The sequence below is a fragment of the Mirounga angustirostris genome, unplaced genomic scaffold, assembly GCF_029215605.1.
Source record: "Mirounga angustirostris isolate CCGP_5_RB_7025 unplaced genomic scaffold, mMirAng1.0.hap1 SCAF_22, whole genome shotgun sequence".
Classification (NCBI taxonomy): domain Eukaryota; kingdom Metazoa; phylum Chordata; class Mammalia; order Carnivora; family Phocidae; genus Mirounga; species Mirounga angustirostris.
Window position 1 is genome coordinate 1 of NW_026991730.1, and position 23,405 is coordinate 23,405.

Below are 23,405 nucleotides of genomic sequence, written 5' to 3' on the forward strand. Positions count from 1 at the left end.
ACACAGACCAAACTCTGTGGCTTTAATTTGACATATTCTGTTAGGATTAATAGTTTCCTATTTGCCAGAGGATGAGTCTATGCTCGTGTCAGATGTTTACAGTTGTTAGACTGAGTAGACTCTGCTGAAGGAGACTTGAGACTCATGTGAGTTCAGGAAGGCAATGAGGGGAGAGTGTGAAGATGAGGTGGACTCTCAGAGACTCACATACACAGAGTCCATTTTGACTGATCTGAACAAGCCTCCGCATGTCTTTGTGGAAACAAGACCCAAGTGGAATGGAGAATGTCTTTTCCTGTTGTATTTGCCTCATGACTCTGCAGGACCTAAATCAGATTCTATTCTTTGAAATAACAGTAACAGAGCTTCTCAGCCAAAGCCAGGGGCTGTCTAATGACTTCTCCATTTGGGAATAGATTTGGATGAGGACACGTGGCCTCTCAGAGTGTCCCCTCCTCAGAAGGGCTATAGAAGACCAAAAGGAGATGACCTACCAGGATTGGGAAGGGCAAGTTGTCTTTATTACACACATCCATGAGGGAAACTCCAAAGAGCTGTCCTGGCTTTGAAGAAGGTGGGGTTGTGCACTGGCTGTCCTGGCTAGTGCTGGAGCCCAGACAACAGGCCCAGTCTCTGAAAAAACCGCTTTTAACTGTCTTCTGCCTGTAATCTAAGGAAGAAGTGAGATTAGTAGTAGTAGTTGTTGTTTTATTCGCTTAACCTTCTTTTCTTTTTTTTTCTAAAGATTTTATTTATTTTTTGATAGAGAGCCAGTGAGAGATGGAACACAAGCAGGGGGAACGGGAGAGGGAAAAGTAGGCTTCCCACCCAGCATGGAGCCTAATGCAGGGCTCAATCCCAGGACACAGGGATCATGACCTGAGCCCAAGGGAGACGCTTAACAACTGAGCCACCCAGCCATCCCGCTTAACCTTATTTTCACCATTCCCATTCTACGGTACATTCACTGCAATGGCTAGAAGAGGGAAACTGAGGCATTTTTTGTGTAGAATTTTCCATGTTTTGAAATTGGCCAATAGCATTCTTATGGTGTTAACAGTTGTTCCCCAGATCCTGCAAACTGATGGTTAAACCTAGAGACTTGATCAGACTTAGTGTCAATGCTTTCAATCCCATCTACTGCCCGTTGTGCTTTATCATGAGGCACTTAACTTGTTGTTTGTTTCCTATTGGTAAGTATGATTAGTGGATTCATCCAGTGTCAGATCTGATTTTAAAAGCTCAAAAGATCTGGTATTCAAATCAAGCTGAGTTTGTTAATCATCTGCTTTCACAGTGAGTCTCCTTCCAGTCTTAAGTTTCCTCTTTGGCTTTCTGAGTGCTCAACTTTTTTTTTTTTTTTAATTTTATTTATTTATTTGGCAGAGAGAGACAACGAGAGAGGGAACACAAGCAGGGGGGGATTGGGAGAGGGAGAAGCAGACTCCCACTGAGCAGGGAGCCCGATGCAGGGCTAGATCCCAGGACCCTGGGATCATGACCTGAGCTGAAGGCAGACGCTTAACGACTGAGCCACCCAGGTGCCCCTGAGTGCTCATCTTTCTATGATCAAAAGGATCTGCCTCTCATGACATGATCCGCCTGACCCCACTTCTCAGGCGGCCTCTGGTGTCTCTGCTCTGGGCCATCCCCAAGGATGACTCCCTGCATTCAGGGTTCTTGGGAAATAGTCATTACATGCTGGCTATGTGGTAAGATTCCAGGTGACTGTGTTTTCTTGTGATACCCCACCAAGCTACCCAGAGATGACTTTTTTTTTTTGTAAATTATGTTTGATATTTACGGAAAAGAGTCTAATCCACAATGAATTGCACCCAATTCCTCACACATACTCAAACATACATGTATATACACCATACCAGTACAAGGCTTGAAAGAAAACATACAAAAAGAAAAACAATGAGAGATTATGAATGCCTGATTTATCCCCAATTTCCAGAGATGATTTTGAATTACCCAACATTCCCTATCAAAGGAATGCAGAAGAAGAGCTTTACAAAGAAAAGGTGATCTGCAGTGAAAAGCTGAGTTGAAAGTTTCTACTGCTCAGCTATGAATGTTTTCCTTATAAGATACCTTAACATTTGCTTATAAAATCTGCTTAAATAACTGAATTCTTTAAAAGTCCACAGAGGAGCCAAGCTGTAGAAGGATAAACAAATGAGCAACATTTCACCAAACACCCATAAACACCTGTCCACTGGGCTTTTCTGGGATGTAGTGAGTGCCTCACCGTATCCACTCACGTGGGTGGCAACACTCATGGCACTTGACCAGAGAGACCAGGATCTAAGAACCAGAAGCATCCTGGTTCTGCCACCTAGTTAGATTACTCAAAAATTCTTAAGCTTTGGTTTGCTTAACTTTAACATAAATGCTGCTGCCTACAACTCGTTGAACTAAATGTAATGTACTACTCAGCACAAGGCATGGCTCGTGGCAGCCTTGATAAAAGTAATTTCCTTGCTCAGAAGGCCTCAGGCAGTCTAGACATCAGTCTCTTCCCCCTCCAAAGCAGACATCACTCCCATTCTCTATTTGATTTTGCAACCTCTAGAAGGTAGGCAATCATGAAGGATGGCTACCACTTTACTTAACTAAGGCTCTTTCTTCCTGTTCTGAAATTGATACCGCTACCATTTTAAAAGGAGAGAAGAAAGAAAGCAAACACATTCTTAAATCCAGGAGGAGATTCCTGTACATCAAAATGTATGCATTTGCTGAAGATACGTGTTAATATGTAAGTTGAGTTGTTGTATGCAACCTGGGTTCCCTACTCTTCCCCTAGTTTTATTATTTCTAAAACTACCCAAATATATTCCATTCTTCAGCTTTAATAAGAAGAATGCTCTTAAGAAGAATGTTGTATCCCTTGGTACAAAGCTATATATCTAGCTACTCTATGAGTATACAGAAAATAAGTACACATTGAGTCCTATACTTTCTCCAAGGTATTTTCAGGCTTAGCTGGATGTTTCATAATGTACATTATTTGCTGTTAGAGGTCATGTTGCCTCTATTACTAATAAAAATATATGCTATAGCCATGAAAAATATAGGAATGATTAAACAAGCTAACTTTATGGAAACCTATTCTTTCTTAAACAGTCCTGGCAAGATTTGGGTTAATGTTTCCTAATGCTTGAATTAGGGTATGAATATTAAAAAATAAAATTTTTGAAACTTTGTGCTTATAGAATAACAATCATAACAATAAAATACTTTCTATTTTGGCCCAATACTTCTCAGATGAATAACACATTTTCATCAGAGAAAAAAATATCAATGGGAGAATACTGGAATGGTAGGGAAAAAAATAGCAAGAAGGAAGATGAAAAAGCCCTGACCATAAACATTCAGTCTCGCTCCAGCCTTGACCTGTGTCTGAAGCAGACATGGAAAGTGGGGGCAGAATTGAGACTTGAATTCTAACTGTAAGCCCAAGGCCACTTCAGCCTAAGCCCAGAATAAATCCAATTCAGTTCCATAACTCTTTACTCCACTGGAGTTCTTCCATTCCAGGTGCGTCTAAGCCATGCAGTCATTTGATTCCATCCTGTGATGGCCTGAGATACTAGATAAAACCCTGGAATAGGGAAGACCTGTTTCCAGGCCACAAACAGCTTGTGCTCTAAGAAGACACACAGATGTGTACTCACGTAATTATATGTAGAAAGTGTTCTGGGGATACAGAGAAAGGAGCTAACAGTCTACCTAGGAGAATTAAAACAAGCACACAACCTTCCTCGAAGTGAGTTGGGTCCTAAGACCTTTGGGTTTCTCTAAGCTCGATTCTGTGCAGTTTTGGGGTTCTTGCCTCTACTGTTCCTCCCCACCCCCCACAGAGAGAGTGAGCTCTGTGTCCTCAATTTGTGGGCAAGAGTGGAGACATGAGCCAAGAGAAGACACCTGAAGAAAGGGAAGGGGCTCACCTCTCCCTTGCTCATTCTGCGCCGGGTGCCTGGGCTTCAGGATGAACCGGCCTTGCATCTCTGCGAACCCCTGCTCCAGAAGGAGGGACTCCTGGAGGGTGGAAGGAGAGATGGAGTCCTCTGGTGTCTGCGGCAGCAGTGTGGTAGATGGAAGATGGCTCATTTTAATTCCATAGGGATGTTTATGTCCTATATGGAAAAAATATAGATTCAGGCTGATGGTGATGGCTCTGATCAAATCCCCCTTCCCATGAGTGTATGCATCACACTGGTATATGCTGCTATTCTCCTGGGGCTTCTGGCACTCACTCTGTGCCTCCTGAGTGAGCATCATATTCGCTCTTGTTGGAGACACCCTGCAGAAAGCAGGTGCCCAAGGAAAAGATTTTAAAAAGAGAAAAAAAATGTAAAGCATGTTACTTTACTTGGAATACAAAGATTCATCAGTGCATTGCACAATGCTGACTTTTGCTGTGTTTCCATCTGAGAATATTTAAGGCCTTCTAGTTTCTGCCTTGACACTAACGAGATCTGCACATCTTAGGCAAATTACTTGACCCCTCTGAGCCTTACATTCATCCTTTGAAATGCTTGCCCTCACACAAACTTATAAGGATCAGAGTAAATATATTAATATGCATTGGTGGGTAATATTTTTTAAATAATTGAACATATATATTAAGAATTGCTATTCTCTCTCACATAATGTCAGTTGAGCAGATTTTTTTTTCATTTCCTTTTGTCAATTTCTAGAGGCAGAGCTACTCAAGGGCAGTGGGATGGGTTGCCTTTATGCTTTATACTTCCCTCCCACTGCTGCCCTTCCTCCAAGGGGAGTCCTGCCAGGTGATGATCAGAGGGAAGGCTGAACAGTGTTGGGAACCCAGAAGCAAAGTGCAAAACGATGTTTACAGAGTGGAAAACTGCACCCAGAGTCAGTGAGAGTTGCCTGCCAAGTGATTTGTTTTGTTCTTGTATGCTTTAAATTGTTTCCTCTCTATAGAATTCTCAAAGACCCTGTGCTATAGGATATGGATCTCATTTTTTAAGAACAGAATGGAAGTTCTCTTTCTGTCATTTCTGATTTATTATTGAATGTAACTTGGGGAGCTTTTGCTGTTCCTTCTCATCTGTCATAGATGCAGTGTCAGTGATGTGTTCACAAGAATCACAGTGACTTCCCTCTTTTAAGGAAAAAGAAGCTTCTACGACAGCAATACAACCAAATCACAAAGATAACCAGGAGATAATCCGCAATTGAGAATTGAGAGCATTGGTAAAAAATGCATTTTGAATGCTGCCAATGGATCATCATGAATGACAGGCTCTCCGGATTCCTTAGAGCTGCCTTGGTGTGTGAAGCTGCTCAAAGTCTAAAAAGTTATCATCTATATTGTTTTACCTAAATTAATGCACTTTATTAAAATAAATATATTTAAGTATTTGACTTTTTTCCTTTTTGTGGTTGGCCGACTTTTACAGAGATGTCAATATTAATATGAAACATGAAATGGTGGGGGGGATTTTTTTCCTCAGCTATGCCCTTGGTGACTCTCTGTATTCTAAGACTGGGAATATACATTTCGTAGAAAGAAATTGGTTATTTAGATTTCCAGATCACTTGAAAATATTCTTTAGATAACTTGAAAAAGAGTAATAGCCTCACGGGATTATTTTCTTTTTAAGATTTTATTTATTTATTTGTCAGAGAGAGAGAGAGAGCACAAGCAGGGGGAGCGGCAGGCCAAGGGAGAAGCAGCTCCCCACTGAGCAAGGAGCCCAGGACCCTGGGATCATGACCTGAGCCAAAGGCAGACACTTAACTGAGCCACCCAGGCATCCCGCCTCACAGGATTATTAAAAAGATTTTGAAAAACGCATGTAAGAAGGAATGCTCTAAGATTTCTAGCAGAAATCATTGTCACCATTACCATACATTACTATACTTCAAGGTCTGCTACAGATCCTCTCTTTTTTCTCTTGTTTTTTAATCCTTCTATTTTTGGTAAGCACTGAACAATTTTGCTAATCCAAAGATTTTTTTTTAGAGGACTTGTGCTAATAACTATTTTAGGAGAGGTGTAATCTGTTTATCAATAACCTTAAGAACAGTGATGGAAAAAGCCTGAGAAACAACAAAGTGCAGGTAGTTTAGTCAGTGAAGACTTGAGGAGTTTAAATGTGATTATCTCATTCTCTTTATGATGCTGAGAAAACTTCTGGGCACAGAGCAGGTGTTAAATACATACCTATACCTGGATTCAGAGACATGATTGGATTTTAGCGGATTCTCACAAAATAGAGGCTATTTAGTTGTTAGGAACTGGAATTCAAGACTGGAATATGAAAAATAAATGTATGGGAAAAAGAAATTCCAATTCTATGCTTTCATACCTAAGTGAGTAAATAAGTAAGTAAACAATAAACAAAAAAATTTTTAAGACAGCTCCGTTTGTCAGGTAAAATGAAGTAGAAACGAAAAATTTACATTTCTCTCCCTAACTAGACCTTAAGCTGATGAATGAAGAGATGTCCTCAGTGCCTGGGAACAAGTAAGCACCTGGTAATTCTTTAATAAACGTGAGAGTGAATATTGCATGTGATTTTCACTTTTAAGGGTATTTAAGCTGAAGACAGAACAACCATTACTTTGAGATGTAGAGTTACAATTTTGAACCTAATCAATCCCATCTTAGATTTTCCCTGACACTTACCAGTGAGTGGGTGTGGGGACGCTTCCTTGCCAGCACTCACCCACAGCTGGTAGTCTTTCTCAGAGCCCTTGGAAACAAAAAGAACTATGCATCATAACAAATCTTTCACAGTACTTGAAGAACACATTTCCTTTGCATTTCTCTGTTTCCAGAAAGAAAGAATTGGGGCCAGTATAAATGCCATTTGGTCCATGGAGGTAGCTACAGTACTTGTTAACTTGTTCCCTCATAGCCTCCAGTGGACCGTCCCAGGTTCTTGTCATTTTTGATAAAGGCCAGGAAACCACAGTACAATCAGCCCCTCACGGTGTGGGTGGCCCATGGCCTAAGAAATCACAGTTGTGCCCCTTCGCTTAGGAGGAAACTTCTAATCTCAGAGTCCTGCCTTCCGCTGTCTCTAGATTCCTTGGATAATGCTGGCTTTTGCCGCCAAATGTCCCTGCCCTGACATGCATATTGTCCAGAGAGCCATATACCCTGCTATGACTATTCCTGAGCAAAGTAACTTGAAAGGCATCAATAGTTCCGCAGCCCTGGGCAAAAGGAGACAAACGCCCAAGAGGCCTTGAGGAGATAGTGGACTGAAGTCAGCCACTGGCTTTGGTGCAGGCAAGCCCCACTTCAGGGAGAGAAAGAACAAGGACTGTAACCTAGACAACATATCAGATGCAGAAAACAATTACTCCCAGCAGAATTACCGCCCAGTAAACCTGGAAGTCCTACTTGAAACAAACACATCTAAATTATAAAGACCGCTGAACTATTTTAGAGAGTCTTCCAGGAGACTAAAGCAAAAAATGTTTGACATGGAGTTGTTGGTGATAGGTACTATGCTTGACCTGGACTCCTGATTAAAAATCATGGTCTTGCCCTTATGAAGAAAGGTCATAGGTATGGACACAGACACACACACAGACACACGCAGACACACAGACACACACACATAGCTAAATCTGCTCAAAATTGTATTGCAAATAACTCGTGAGAGCTAGTAAGGTAGGGTAGGGTTTGGAAATGCTATGCTGGAATCCCTTAAATCAGGCATACATAAAGCCAAATAACCCCAATTCTTCATTAAAACAGAAATTCTTTGTGTGGTGAGATTGATCACTTTATGCAAAGGAAAATCACAAACATGAAATAAAATGAGCTTCATCATTAATCAATCTCCTCAACTTCATCCCTAAAACCACTCACTCTCTTTCTAAGACTTAATTCCTATTTAGGGTATATATATCATACAGGTTAGAAATCAATGTAGATATGTGCTTTACTCAGTACATATAAATTCAATTTTATTTCAGATATATTATTAAATTTTGTTTGTACAGAAATCATTGATTTCTTATGCTAAATTCCAGTTGCCCTGAATTTTTAAGGGGCTTTATTATACCATTGGGTCAGACAGAATTTAAGTAAGAACCTTGTAATTATGTCATGTCATAATAGCAAGACATTTTTGCATTTATAGAGGATTTTATATAAGAAGCTGTGCTTTACAAGTGCTCCCTTCAGTTCTGTCCATCTGACTATCACTCTCCCTCTCTTTTCCCTTAGAAAACCTCATCCTCAAATATGTCCATGTCTTTCATCAAAAAAAAAAAAAAAAAAAATCCAGCAACTCACACCAGCGCCATCAAAACATAAAGGAACAGGCCGTTAAAACCAAAACAAGATGAAAGTGATATGTACGCAACTGCCCCCAGATCATGGTCTTATTCAGAACTTGTCCTCTTTACCAGTTCATAAGGGGTGTGAGCCGCCTCATCCCAAGGAACTGCATCAAGAGGAGGTAGCTTCTAGCCATGTGGTCTTTATGTCAAAATGTACAACAAAACATATAATTTAGGATTCATCTAACTGGGATTGAGTCCTTGGGTGATGACCAGGGTAAACAGGGATGGGGAGGAATCAGGAATGAAGACACAGACAGAAGAGTCCAATAGAGGAGGAAATATTTAGAAACTTAGAAATATTTTATTGTCTGTGTATAAAATATATACAATAAACTGCATGTTGTTATTAGCACTCTAAAATTATAGCCCAATTTTATGCTATGATTTTGAATTCGCAGAAAATTTAAAATGGGAAGACAAGAAGAGCACCCATGTATAGGCTAATAATATAGCTTTGCTGCCTTCAATTTCTAAATCTGGGGGACAAAATATGACTATGATATGTATAATAATCAGCTGTCTTATAACGGGAGGTACACAACACACACACACACACACACACACAAATCTCAAAAGTCAAAGATGGTTTTTAAATTAAAAATAGTTTGCAAGGGAACTTACAGTTATTCCTAGCATTGGTAGTGACATGTTGATAATGTCATTCACTGTGTCTGAATTTGTTACTGTTACAGTTACAGACTGTAAAAAAGAAATGAGAAAAATTGCTATAAATTTTTAAAAATTTAAAGCAGGTGACCAAATAATTATTGTCAAATTATTATCCATACTCTAAAGGCAAAGCTTGTTTTCAGTTAATGACAAAGTAAAGCATATGTAGAGCACACACCCTTGATTACAATATTTTCATTTCTTTACATAACATGAGGCTAGTAGGAAACATTTCAGTGAAACATATATTTCCCTTCAAGGATTTGTGGCTTACAAAATATAGCAGCTTAAGCAAGAAAGAGAAAAACAGAATTCCACGAGGGGACATGAATTGACCCTCAGCTCCATAAGGCTATTCCCAAAATAGAGAGGGGAGATAGTTTAAAAAGGAGGAGCTAGATACTTTTCTCTCTTCGCAATTACATACTCAGTTTCAGCAAAATCAGAATAAGAACCGTCTGTGACAGACATTTTTTTAAAAAAAAAACAAACTACTATTTAGTCAATACTTTCTTTGTGTCATCATGGTTACTAAGATTTCCATTGTTGAAATCTGTTGAGACAAATAAAACCAATGAGTCTAGGAAATGAGACTGAAAATTTTAGAAGTTTATATTCCATTCGCAACTCTGACAGTGAGTAGTTACTTATAATATCTCTCTATCACACCTTATATTGAGAAACTGCTCCATACAACAAGGAAAACAGTTATTGAAAATTATCTGAAAGGGATGGATAGGAATCTGAGATGATATCGATAAAAGTACCCGAATTCCAAAAGACATTTTAAAAGAGGACAATATGTAACCAACCACGCATACACTTTTTATAACATTATTAGGCAATGAGGCCTGTGTTCTTTGAGAAACAGTGCATGAAGAAGACAAGCAACAGAAGTGGACACTCACAGTCCTTAAAAATATTAAAAACAAAGTTAAAAGAAACTTGTTCTTTCATTGTATTTTTCTTCTTATGAATTGAAATGCAATTGCTTGATATGACAGATGGCCCAAAAGTTGCTTGATAATCGAACTTGTATAAACAAAAGTGTTCATTGATTTCAAACTACTTGAGCTTTAAGGATTATAAAAAAAAGTGTTCAGAACCTAGCAGTAGGACTCAGAGCACCCAAACTCAAGGATATCCTATGTTAAATTGTCTAGGAGGGGCTTCCTATGTTAAATTGTCTAGAGGATTCAAGACTGGGTCTTAGCTTGAAATTTAGTTAGAAGTAATGGCTCTGCTATTTTTTTTAAGATGTCTGAAAGCCTTTCAGTACAACTTAAAAAGTTTCCCACAAATTTTTTTTTTTTTTAAGATTTTTGTTTATTTATTTGTCAGAGAGAGAGCACAAGCAGGGGGAGCCACAGGCAGAGAAGACAGAGGGAGAAGCAGGCTCCCCTCTGAGCAGGGAGCCTGATGCAAGACTCCATCCCAGGACCCTGGGATCATAACCTGAGTCGAAGGCAGATGCATAACTGACTGAGCCACCCAGGCATCCCTCCCATGAAATCTTTTTAAAGAAAAAAAAATCTCTTTTGAAATACTAATAATCACTTTTTAATTTATCTGGTCTGCAAGATAATGGTTTTCATGGTATAAGGAACATACTATGTTCAAAATAGTAATTCCAGAGATGTATGTATATTTTCCTGCATGTTGTAGGTTCTCCAAAACAGATAAATTCCAGTAGATAGAGCTCTCTGTAAACAAATGACTTCAGAAAAATAAGCTGCTTTTTGAAATAATTTAAAAGAAAAAGAAATGTTACTTTTTTTTATATGAGTCAAAGTGTTACTTAATATATGAAGAACAAGGAATATGTGATCAATTCTCAAGAGCTGAAGCCAACCCTGAGATGATCTAGATGTTCAGACTGTTAGCCAAAAACAGCTATTACAATAATGCTCAATGATACAAATGAAAATATGCTCACAATAAACGAAAGAGGCATCTTAGCATAGAAACTAAAAATATTTAAAAACAGAAATTTTTTATCTGAAAAATATCTTAAAGAAAAAATTTACTGACTAGGCTACATTGCATAATGGAGATGACAAAAAGAAGTCAGTGATTTGAAAATAGATAATAGAAATTATCCTGTCTGAAGAAGAAAAGGGGAAAAAAAGATTGAAAAAATTAAGAGTCTGAGGGATCTATGAACAATATGAAAGGGTCTAATATACATATAACTGGACTCTCAGGAGGAGAGGAGAGAGAAAATGGGGAAGAAAATATTTGAGGTAATCATGATCAAAATTTCCCAAATTTGGTGAAATTAAATTTATAAATTCAAGAAGTTCAGAATATGCCAAATAGGACAGATTCAAAGAAAACCATGCTTTGATACTTCATAGCCACACTGCTAAAAACCAAAAATAAAGAGAAACTCTTGAAAGCAGCTAGAGAAAAATGACAAATCACCTACAGGGGATTAACGTTTGATTGATCACAGACTACTCATCAGAAAGCACAAAGACAAAAAGACAGTGGAACATCTTTAAAGAGCTGAAAGGAAAAAGTTTGCGAACAAAATTCTACATCCCTCAAAATATCCTTCAAGAGTGAGTGTGAAATAAAGCCATATTCAGATAAGAGAAATTAAGAAAATCTGTTTGCACCAGGTCTGCACAAGAAATGCTAAGGATCATCTCTCTAGGATGAAATGAAAACAGTGTTAGAGGGAAACTTGGATGTTCAGGAACAAGTGAAGAACATTAGAAATGCTTATTTTGTGTAAATTATACATAAATAAAGTTGATTTTTAAAGATTTCAAGGTAATTTTCCATGGAAAATTCTGAGTGTAACCCACTGCCACAGCTGAAATCAAAGCAGGCAGAGACAAGAGTGTGCTCTGCTGCTAGAGAACCCTCTGGCCTTATCTCCTTCATGCAATGCATCTACCTGGTGCTTAGAAACCAATCAAAATATTTGCATGGCTTTTGCTTTGGCCAGGAATAACTACCCCTTTTTCCACCTTCAAATACTATTTTGTGTGACCTAGAGCTACTGTAAAGTATAACAGGAAAAAAAAAATGTCACTTAAAGATACCCAAAGTATCTTGTTCATCATTGCAAATGTCTTGGCTACTGCACTACAATTTCAGAAATCAAATTTTATACCAAGAATGGGCAACTGGTTTGATTTTTTTTCCCCCAACAGCCAAAAGAAAATGAGATAGAAATATGCTGATCCCTTAAAAGTGTCATCCCTCTGAGCTCAATTCAACCCTGATATTCCTTGGATCAAAAGACCTTTCAAAACCCCTCTGCAGTTGATATAACTACTAAGTGAAATACCTGACCCTTGAGTAGATCCTGTACTGGAAAGGAGACATTATTGAGGTCAACTGACAAAATGGGAACATGGAAGGCAGAGTAAAGTATTACACCGATGTTAAATTTACTAAAGGTGATAACTGTGTGATGGTGATATAAGAGGATATCTTTATTCTTGGGAAATACCTAGGTTTAAGGATAAAGGGCCATGGCATTTGTATGACCCTCAAAAATAAGTATAACATACACATAATAGGGACAGAGAAAGAAAATAAATGATAAAGCAAGTGGAGTAAAATGTTACTAATAGCTGAATCTAGGTAAAGGGTGCATGGGGTGTTTTTTGTTTTATTTTTATACCTACAACTTTTCTGTGAGTTTACAGTTATACCAAATAAAGCGTCAATGGGGGGAGGGTGGAGAACTGTGGAAACAATCCAAACCATTCTGTACATAAGTAGTAACCATTGGGAAAAAATGTTTACTTCTAGTAGGAAATACCTGCATGTGAAAATCACCTTATTACAAGCCAGTGTTGTTGCTATTAGAAAGAACCAGGGAAATATTATGGATATTTAACATGCAATATTCTTTCCATGCTTAAGTACTGTGGCATGGATTCCTCTCGCTTCATATTACCTAGGATTCACTCTTTATGTATACAAAGACACGTGTAGACAGGAAAATACATTTTCCCACATGGTACTTTTCCAAATACTCTCTCTCTTCTTATCTCTTGCTCTCTCCTTCCTACCTCCCCATCTCTCCCTCCCTCCCTCTCTCTATCTCCATCTCCATCTCCATCTCCATCTCTTTCATTCTATCTGAATCAGGAACATGGAATTTAATTTTTGGTCTTAAAAACACTTACACAGGCACAGTTCTTGATGTCCTCAGTGAAGATTCTGAGAGGAATGCTCTTGGGCTGGTCCTTCTCTTTGGCCAGATTGATGTACCTAATCAAATTCAATAATAACCCCAAATAGAGTAGGATGAATTAGCTATTAGCTTACTTTCAAATTGATCTATGTGGCTAAAATTTTCAACATACTCTGTTATTTTTAAATGCATGTAAATAAACTCAGCAACATCAAATTATGGGTTGGAAGAAAACATGCAAAACTATTTCAGGAAAATAAGACATGACTCAGAAAACAACAGGTTGCTCTTGTCATGTAAGATGTGAGTAGCGGATCCAGTCATCAAAGCTTTCCTGCCTAGACTGGAGGGCCCAGCACCTTCAAGGGTAGGAATGAGAAGGTGCTTTGAGCATCACTCAGGAGAGTAAATTGCACTTAAGAAAATTTAATATGTATCTTTTGAGAATAATGTTAGCTCCAATCATTAGGTCTGAGAGAAGGGGAAGATGAGAGTGATAACCAGAATTTCATCAAAAACAAGCAATATGTGCATGTAAATAAGAGCAGATTATTTGCAGTAGCAGCCAGGGTACATCTAAATAAGAAATTATTTGAGGATAGTCTAACAATTTCTACTAAGTAGGGGAAGCATAGTGTGTGGGGGCACTGCTTTGAAGAGATTTATTCTTTTCTCATGGGTTAAAGATGTATAATATGTATAGTGACAAGATACCTTTGAAGGAAAGAATGCCATTTTTCCTTTTGTTCCGAAGAACTGCAATTTAAAAAAAATGGGAAGAAAAAATTAAGATACATACAATACTTATACTAGCAAAATAAGATCACCATTCCAGAAAAAAATAGCAGCAGCCAGTTGTTAAGGATGTGGATGCATGTGTTAATATCATACTGTCCTCATAGTTGCGCTTTGGAGGGACCCCACTCTTTTATGAGCGTATTAAAGCAATGGGAAGTAGATCCTAAAGCGGGAGAAAAGTTGGTTTTGAATCTGAACACTTAATTGTAACTATGTGATGCAAGCTATGTGATCATGGGCACTTTGCTTAACTGCGCTGATCTTCAGTTTCCAGAACTGGAAAAGGGTTAATTATACCCCGAGTGTTCCTGCAGCTGCAAGTGCTATTCAGATATAAAGAACATTATTATTCAAATTAAATCATACTTAAGGAATTTGGCATTTGGATGGAACTATCTTGGCCCAGAAACAAGAATAGCTTTTTAGGAAGAAACACCTGTAATATTTTTATTTCTTTATACACATAGCAGATTGGAATGTGTTAAATTAGTTTCTAGAAAACATTCTTCGTTACTGTGATCCTCTGAGCAAGATCGATCCAGCTAGTGCTAAACTACTAAAGGTTAGTCTTTTCTCAACTAAAGTTTTCACAGCATTTAATACCCAAAGTTGCGAATGTTTTAAGCCTCATGCATACATGGCCTTACCACTTACTAGCGTTTTTTTACCGTGGTAAACTACACAAAATAAAATTGACCATTAGTGACCTTTAGTACATTCACAGTTTTGTGCAACTACCGTGACTGTTTAGTTCTGGAACATTTTTTCACCCAAAAGCAAACCTGTGTCCACGAAGCAGTCACTCTTCCTTCCTTCCTGTTTCTAGCTCCTGTACCATATTTTGTGTATTTGTTGATAAACACTTGGGTTGTTTCTACTTTTGTTTGTTTGTTTGTTTGTTTTTTGGCTATTGTCGACAATGCTGCTATGAACGTTTGTGTATCAATTTTTGTGTGGACCTATGTTTCTCTTGGGTATCTATCTGGGGGTGGCATTGCTGGGTCGTATAGTAATTCTGTTTGACTTACTGAGGAACCATCAAACTGTCCACAGTGGCTGCCACATTTTATACTCCTCCCAGCAACACTGCTCCCCAACCCCTCCATCGCTGTTTCAGGATTTGTCCCATCTGGAAAATGGAACGCCCACTTAGCGTCCCAGCCTGCCTATGCGCATGGACACAGCTTCTAGTTAGCCATGCTGATCTGCAGAACAGTAATAATCACAAATAGCAAAAGCACTAGGTGCCAGGAATTGTTATAAATGCCTTCTATATGTTTACACAGCTTTTTAACTAATATAACATGTATAAGCCTGGCTTCCACATTTTCCTCCTTGTTAGGGAAAAAAAGTCTCTTGGAAACTCCCCTGTCAAAGACTTTATACATTCCCAATTGAAACTGTTTCCTTCCATTTGCAACATGGAGAAGACAGGAAGCAAGAGGAACTGAGAATCTTTACAGAAATACGTCGTGGAAAAGAAGACATGCGGAGAGCATATAAATACATATTTCTTCCCAATAAGCTTTGAAAATTTCTCCTTAAGTCAACGCTGCATTATAGGGCTTAATAAATTAACAACTTGTAAACATTTTCGTTGTCTTCCCTTTGTGATGACGTGTGACATTTTGGTGGAGTGGGGTGAGGAGAAGAAAGAAGGGTGTTAAGTGCATGTGATGAACACTCATTGTGCAACACAAGAATGAGACTTGGGGTGTGGTTGTTTCAAACAGCAGATGTAAGTGTTGCACCACCCCTGTAAACTCAGGAGTGTCTGCTCAGGATGTCCGGGGTAGAGAGTCACATTCCCCATCCTCGTGTCAGCCTAAGAATGTGTCTTGCACAACTAACCTCTACTCAATGCAATCATACTTTTGTTTTAGATGGTCACCTCTCTAGAGACACCAACTAAGATAATCAGTACACAGCAATTCAGGCAACCTCATATTCAATGACATGATTAATTTATTTGTATAATTCCATACTATTTTTAAAGGAATGACCTTGGGAGTATAAGAGCAATTTTTCAAATTTAATTGGACTCTTTAATAGTACTTGCTCAAGAAAAATATGCCAGTGATTTAGAAACACACATACCCCCTGGGAATTAGGGGGCAGGATATTGGAGAGGGGTTCTAGAACCTCACTCTCTTGATTCTCCTTCCATATGCCTAAAACACCCAATTCCTCAAGTGGCTCCTAGAGCCCATGGGAAAAACCACTGATCAAAACCAAAAGAAATTACTCCAATAGTTCCCACTCTATGTTATCTACTTGCTCCCATTTGTACATACCTTTTGGGGGAAAGTACAAGGCAAATGAGTGTCATTATGGGAAGTCAAAAAGGGAGTCACTGGCTTGACATATAATCAGATTAAAATGTTTTTCTTTTTATCCCATGTAAATACAAGACCAAACGGTCGGTCTTACCCGAAGGTGGCCACAAAGGTCACCGTGGGCCAGCCCAGGATAAAGGACCTCCCAGCACAGATGTTGGCATCCTCCACTCTGTCCATACAGTTGGCAGTCCACATGGTGTTCAGTGGTATTTTCTTTTTTATCTTAAGTTTTTTCTTATACCTAGAAAGATACCCAAACAAGACCTCTGTTAGTTTGTTTCATAAATGTTATGGGAACAGCTGTGCTCATCAGAGACCAGTTCTCACTGCTCCAGGGCACAGCATGCCTCCCTTGTCTCTATTACCCTCTGTGCCCAGCACAGCAAATGGTGACATGACCTTTACAAAGTGTGTGTTGAGCGAAGTCTGGCCCTAGGAAGGCCCTGAAAACACTTCCTCAAATGGCAGCAAGTGGCCATTTTTCTGAATGTTGAGTGTTGAGTAAAGACTATATATTCCAGAGCTTTTTAAGAAAACCAATTCATTTATTATTGTTAGAATTTGTTTCTTATTATATATAGTTTTATGGTTATTATTATAGTTAATTATTCATTTATGACTTGCTTACTTCAAAAAGTATTTGAGGGGCTGAACAAAGCTACCTGATACACGATTTATAAAAATAGTCATACAATTTTTTGCTTAAGAGACACAAACCAGGGGGCGTGCCTGAGTGGCTCAGTCGGTTAAGCATCCAACTCTTGGTTTCGGCTCAGGTGGTGATCTCAGGGTCTTGAGATCGAGTCCCCATGTAAGGCTCCCCTCTCAGTGGGGAGTCTGCTTCCCCTCTCCCTTTGCCCCTCCCCCCGCTCACGCTCATTCTCTCTAAAATAAATAAATACATAAATAAATCTTCAAAAAAAAGAGAGAGAGAGAGACAAACCAAGAACAAAAAATAAACTTGGATCAGAAAGATTTTTTTGGGGGGGGGGGGATCAGAAAGATTTAAAAGTTATTTTCAACCTTAATTTAAAAAAAAATACTTTCTAGCCTTTAAAGCATAGGTTATTTTCAATTTCCCTTCTTAAAATTTTATCCATATCATTTTCCCTTAGATTCTGGCTAAAACTGAAAAACTGTTAGCCTACAGATTGAGCCCAATTTAAAAATCATCAATCCATCCATCAATCAATCCCAGATCAGCGGTCAGGAGGTCTTATATGTGAGTGATGGATACTTCCCATTTCTCTGAGGAGTCAGAAGGTGATCAACTTTGTCAGTGGTGAAATTGCTTTTTGACAATTTCTGCCTAATCTTCTTTGATCTCTAACATGAAAACCACCATATTGATTGATTTGGTTAATTCACAACTTTAACTCTCAGGTGGGCTTGGGATTTAAATAGTTATAAGCCCTCTGAGGGATGCTTAGGGAACTTGGACACACCACTCTGGAACTCCTTACTATTCAGAAACACATGTGGAAACACTAAACTAAAATGAGATCAAAGACACCTCATGTGCAAAAATCCCTGTGACTCCAGTGATTCATGGAACAATTAAAGCTAAGACTCTCCAATGGGTTTTATGAAATAAAAATAATTTTGCTGGACGCACACTTGAAGGATAATCTAGATTCAAAGTTTATGACACAATGAATAAAGTCATCGGATAAAATCATTATCAGATATCAGATGTCTGATTATCAGATAAAATCATTTTTCTAGATAGTAACTCCAAAGGCATTGTCAGGGTAGAAATAGATGGCTAATGGGAAAGATAGACATATATCTGTTGGTTTTTAAGATTTTTTTTTTTTTTTTTCTAATGTAGGTATCTGTGTGTATACAGACACCCAAGGTACTGTGTGGGGACTTCCAAATACATTGACCTGGAAAAAGGCATTTCAGTAATTCTCTCCTTAGTTCAAGAAAGCACCAAGATTATCTACTCCAAACCAAGGAGTTATCCCAAAGCCCAGAGCATGGTTTCGACTGTCCTATCACATTTGGAGCACTTATCATATGCCAAGCACTGTTCTAAATATTTTATAAATACAAATATAAAAAATGTAATCCTCAAACAACTACACTAGGTGGTCTTTATTAGCTCCATTTTACAAATAAGGAAACTCACAGAAAGGTCAACTAAATTGCCAAAGGCAAGAGAGTTTGAACCCAGACAGCCTAACTCATGAGCCCATGTTTGTAACCACTTGGCCTCTGTGGCTGCTGACCTATCGTTCCATGAACTACCCTTCTCATGTTTCCTACCCTCACTCAGCCTCACTTCGATCCCCAGAGCCATCAGGCTTTCTCATTGGATTATCTGGGGAGTGAGAGGATAAATCTCAAGACATTATATTAACAAAGCTGGTTACTAGCTTGGAAATATTTAAAGTTTATTACAACAAAGCTTCATACTTCAGTGGATTCTTCTAGGGTCTTACTGCATTTCTTCACTCTCAATCACTGACCCAACTGGATTATCTCAGTAGAAATTAGAAAGTATTAATCTAATGTAAACTGACTTGAGGAGAAGAAAGAGGAGGAGAAAGAACTGTGGTTTTTATTTCTAAAAATAGTCCTTTATTATATTTGTATTAACATGATGGATATCACTCTTGCTTTCTGCTACCTCAACCTTTATACCAGAAGGGAAGCCCCAGTGCACTGTGGAAATTTACAGGATTCTAGGGGGATTTCCCCTGTTCTAAGATAGGGGTATCCTTTTACAGATGTTGGGAGTGGGGGTCCTGTTATATTCTGTAAGTAATTCTTTGTAATTTCACGGATAATGAGTTAATAGTCATCTTCATCTTTTGACCTAATTTAAATTCATTTTTTGTTTCATTTTATATTCTTTAATAACTACATATGAGGGATGTGATGTCTAAAGAACTAAGTTCAGTCCCTTCCTTTTTGTAAATTCTTCATGGGCCTCTACTAGTATTAATATCTTAATATTTATCAAGCAGATACTGTTCTTAAAAATAAAGTAATAATTTTCTTTGAAAAATAACTTATTTAGTATTCTAATGAATATCAAAAGTAATAAGGAAGGTTCCATCTGACCTCAATTCTTGAGAAATTTCTGAAGGCGTATGAAAAGAATCCCCAAACAATTTTCACTATTATTAACATCTTGTACGACTAGAGAAATATAATTTCTTTGTGAAGAAACAAACATTTAAATTCCTTTTATTATTACACACAAACTAAAATTCACTAATTTTGACAGAATACAGAGGTAGCAATTAGTCAACTACTTACCCAATTTGTGTTAATTTCTATAGCGTCAACCTAAAGATGAGAGTTTCCAGCTGAAGCCTGCAGGTGAGCTGAGGTAAAACAGAACCTGGGTCACCCCAACCCCTTCTTATGGCTAATTGGAAAACGTAGGCCCTAAATTCAGATGATTAATTTGAACAGATTGATTCAGGGCATAACACAATCCTCCAAGAACAAGGATGACAGGGATGAAACAAGGTTGTTAATGCAGGAGCTATTTCTTTTTAGTTGTTTCCTTCTAGAAAAAAAAAATGTAAACTTGTCCAATATTCACAGTGATCATAAATATACCCAAATGTTTACTATGGGAATGTTCTCATGGTCGTTTTCTAAAAACTGTGGCAAAAACTTGTACGCGGCCACAGCATGAAGTGCTGCTCGTGACTGCTAGGGACAGAATTGTGTCCCCTCCCCCACTGCTCCCCACAGTCTTACCGTGAAGCCCTCTCTGCCAATATGACCATGTTTGAAGAGAGAGCTTTTAAGCGGTAACTAAGTGTAAATGGGGCCATCAGGGTAAGGGCTTAATCCAGTAGGATTGGTGCCCTTGTAAGAAGAGGGAGAGAGAGCTCTGTGTGTGTGTGTGTACATGCAGGCGCTGAGGAAACCCCACAGGGCATAGGCGAGAGGGCAGCCATCTGCACGCAGAAAGACAGCTCTCGCGGGAACCTGACCCTGATGGTGTCCCGAACTTGGACTTCCAAAAATCTGTGTTCTCTCTCTGTCAAGGGCCTTGGTTTTAGAAGCCAAATTCAAGTGCCTGAGATCACTTACATTTTCTAATATTCCAAATGGATGTAAAAAGTATATAAGATAATCTTTCAGGAGCTGAGTCTCTTAAAGAGAACATTATTAAATACATTGATGTAGATTTTGTCACATCATAAAAACCCTTGCGTAGACACAAAGACCTATCTCAAAAGCAATATGTGAAGAGGAAAAATGTTGCACTTCTTTTGTAATAGTGAACCAATCAAAATAAAAAATTCAGCTCTTAAAAGGATGCAGTTCTCTCATGGGGAAAGAACACTGCCTTTATATAAAATCTTTTCAGCAGAACACCGTAGGTTCTGTAAAACCCGCTGAGAGGTAAGCAGTATCCAGGACAATAAATGGCTCTAGTAAGAAAAGAAAGGTCTTCTCCTCTCCCTAAGTGCTATAATAATTACAAAGATGAAAACAAAGTGAAGGACAACCTGTTCCCCTTATAAATCGAATGTGAGTGGTCTGCAAGGTCCCAAGGAGCAGGAAAGGAGTTTGCTGTTTGTTAGCGTGTCTCGGGCTGAGCATGCAAGAGTAGGTGTGGCATGGTGTGGCAGGAAGAGTGTGGCCTTGGGATGAAGGCAGGCCTGGCTTGGAGTCTCTCCCACCATTTCCCTGTGGATGACAGGTCCATTCCTGAGACTTCCTCCATCCCCACTTTCATTTCTGCAGTCGGTGGATGGTAACAATACTGGCCTTGGAGGGCTGTGGGGAAATTACACGAGGAATCTGTAATGCTCCTCGTGTGGTCCCCAGCATGCATCCCACACATTTTAGTCTCCTGTACTCACCTTGGTTAAATAAAGGGAATGGTAACTAGTCTGCTTTTTTAAAAATAATGATGTGGCCCTCTATCAGGAGGAGCAGAGTGCGTCATACGGACCTCATGCCAGGACCTGGACAGTCTTTTTCTCTCTGTCCTCCTCATGACATCACCACCTCCAAGGCTACATCTGTAGGCAATATCACTCATCTCAAATATATTTTACTATTTCTGTCTTTGCCTCTGATTTTTTTTTTTTTTTTTTTTTGGACAGCTACACTACCTTCATTTCTCAGTTCACTAAGCATTCTGACCTATTTCTTACCAGATACCAAGCAGATTGGAGTTGTTTACTCAACATAAAGGAAAGGTTGATTTCAATAATGAGAGAGAATCTAGGTGTTCATGGAATGTTGTATGAAATTCAGAAAAATAGAAATAATAGAAACAGCAGCACCACACGTAGAGTAAAAGCCTGTACTTTGAAAGAAACGGACCTAATTTCAAATGTAGACTCTACTCATCACTAATATGGTGACCTGGGCAAAACCTTCAGACCTCTGATTTTCAGAGGTCTTCTCTAAAATAAAAATAATCCCATCTCACAGGGTAGTTGTAAGGTTGGAGAAGATTGCATACATGAAGTTCTTAGCATAACACCTGTCATGTAGTAAGCCCCTGATAAATTATCATTAATGTCACTCAGATTGAGTACAGCATTTTGCCAAATTAGTACTTGCATGGCTTACTAATGGCATGGCATAACTGGGAGCTGGTGAGGGCAGCAAAATAAAGGGGGCGTAGTTTTTTTCTGGTGACTAAAAAGCTTCTTGATATTTGGTTGGTTGGAATAGTCTTTGTCTTTCATGATGTTTTGTGAATAATGAAAACAGAGACAGAGCAAGTAAACAGCTGACCTCCCATCCACCTGCTTTTGGACATTTATTGAGCAATCATCAGGTTCCAGGCTGGCTATCAGTTACCTTTGTGTTCAGGGTTGAGAGGAAAGTGCACGCAGTTAGTTCTGTCTCCAGCATATATTCCCAATCTGTCTGCTGCCTCCTTCCTTTTTACTGCACTCCTATCCTGGAGCCCTTGAGAGCAGGCATCAGGACTACTGCCTCCCCTCACCAGTCTCCCTGCTCCCACTCTTGCTCAACCATCCATCCATTACCTACCAACAGTCAGAAAAATTTGCGAGAGCTATAAATCAGATTCAGTCAGTCCTAGTTAAAAATGCTTTGGCAAAATATTTCCACTTTTCACCATGGCCTGTGAAGACCGTGTGTGACTGGACCCCGAGCGCAGTTTCACATCTGATCGCATGCCCCATGCTTTCGGCTCCCATCAAATCAGCCTTCCTGAGCCCCTCCCCCCAGGGGTCAGGTTGCACCCACGTAGCCTGCCGGTCCCTCAGCCTAGAAGGTTCAGGCACCTTGTCTAGGACTGTGGCTGCTTCTCATCCCATAGATCGAGTTTCAGTGCTGCCACCTAGGAGAGACCCTCCTGGACTACCCCTCTCTCATACGTTCCCATCATCTCCACACGGCCCCCTGTCTACTTTCTATCAGAAGCACTAATCACAATCTATAATTGCCCCTCTTATTTTTGTCATTTGTAAGTTCCAGGCAAGAGACACACTGCTTGTCACATTCTCTATTGTATTCTCTGCAGGCGGGGGGGGGGGAGGGGGGTATGGCACAAAACAAGACCTCCATAAGTACTTGTTGAATGAATGAAGGATCCAAACATGGGCAAAAACAAAAGAAAAAAAATGTCATGTCTTCTTATGGTAAGGGTTAATGGAAATGTAACTTCGTGATCATCACAAGGGCACGTTGCTTAGTATACATACTTGGTATCGGACACCAGCAAGAAATCGCTGAATAAGAAGAGGTGCCGCTTCTGCCTCCTCCAGCCTCTCTTGAGCTCGACGGGGCCGTGGATAAGCAGGGTATGGGCGGCACCCTCAGATGATGTAGTGCTTTTGCTGCAGGCATCCACCTCAACAGAAGAGCTCTTCCTGCAACCCACCAAACACCACGGAGCAGCTAGTTACTAGTCAAATATACAATAGAGTTTTATGCTAAATGTCAAGGTTCGCATAACACTAAAATTTAGTCTCAACCCCGAAAGCAGAGCTCCAGAGCTCACATTCAGGGATCGCTGAGTTATAGAAAGCTATTGAAAGAGATGAGGTCGGACGTCTGGGTGGCTCAGTCGGTTAAGCGTCTGCCTTCAGCTCAGGTCATGATCCCAGGGTCCTGGGATCGAGTCCCACGTC

General features: G+C 39.3%; 2 protein-coding genes across 2 annotated transcripts in view; both read right to left on the reverse strand.

Moving 5' to 3' along the window:
- Window positions 1-158: 158 nt before the first annotated feature.
- Window positions 159-23,144, reverse strand: LOC135363122 (rho GTPase-activating protein 20-like). Its single transcript, XM_064583803.1, has 8 exons — window positions 22,977-23,144; window positions 16,400-16,549; window positions 13,886-13,927; window positions 13,164-13,248; window positions 8,965-9,042; window positions 6,668-6,734; window positions 3,954-4,142; window positions 159-670 (listed from the first exon to the last, which is right to left on the reverse strand). The coding sequence occupies exons 2-8, from the start codon at window positions 16,501-16,503 to the stop codon at window positions 441-443; spliced, it is 795 nt and encodes a 264-aa protein (XP_064439873.1). The 5' UTR covers window positions 16,504-16,549; window positions 22,977-23,144; the 3' UTR covers window positions 159-440.
- The window catches only part of LOC135363123 (mitotic spindle assembly checkpoint protein MAD2A-like), a 30,497-nt gene continuing 30,064 nt past the window's right edge, over window positions 22,973-23,405 (reverse strand). Inside the window, exon 8 of the transcript XR_010408815.1 lies at window positions 22,973-23,144. The gene's annotated coding sequence lies outside the window, so the exon portion shown is untranslated. The remainder of the gene's footprint in view (window positions 23,145-23,405) is intronic.

What these genes read in the sequence shown, in the direction of transcription:
- LOC135363122 (XM_064583803.1), bottom strand. Translation starts at nt 16,503, where the DNA reads ATGTGGACTGCCAACTGTATGGACAGAGTGGAGGATGCCAACATCTGT. An exon ending in TGGCATTCTTTCCTTCAAAG is followed by an intron (nt 13,249 to 13,885) that starts GTATCTTGTCAC and finishes GAATTTGATTAG; the next exon opens with GTACATCAATCTGGCCAAAG. An exon ending in TACCAATGCTAGGAATAACT is followed by an intron (nt 6,735 to 8,964) that starts GTAAGTTCCCTT and finishes TTTGTTTCCAAG; the next exon opens with GGCTCTGAGAAAGACTACCA.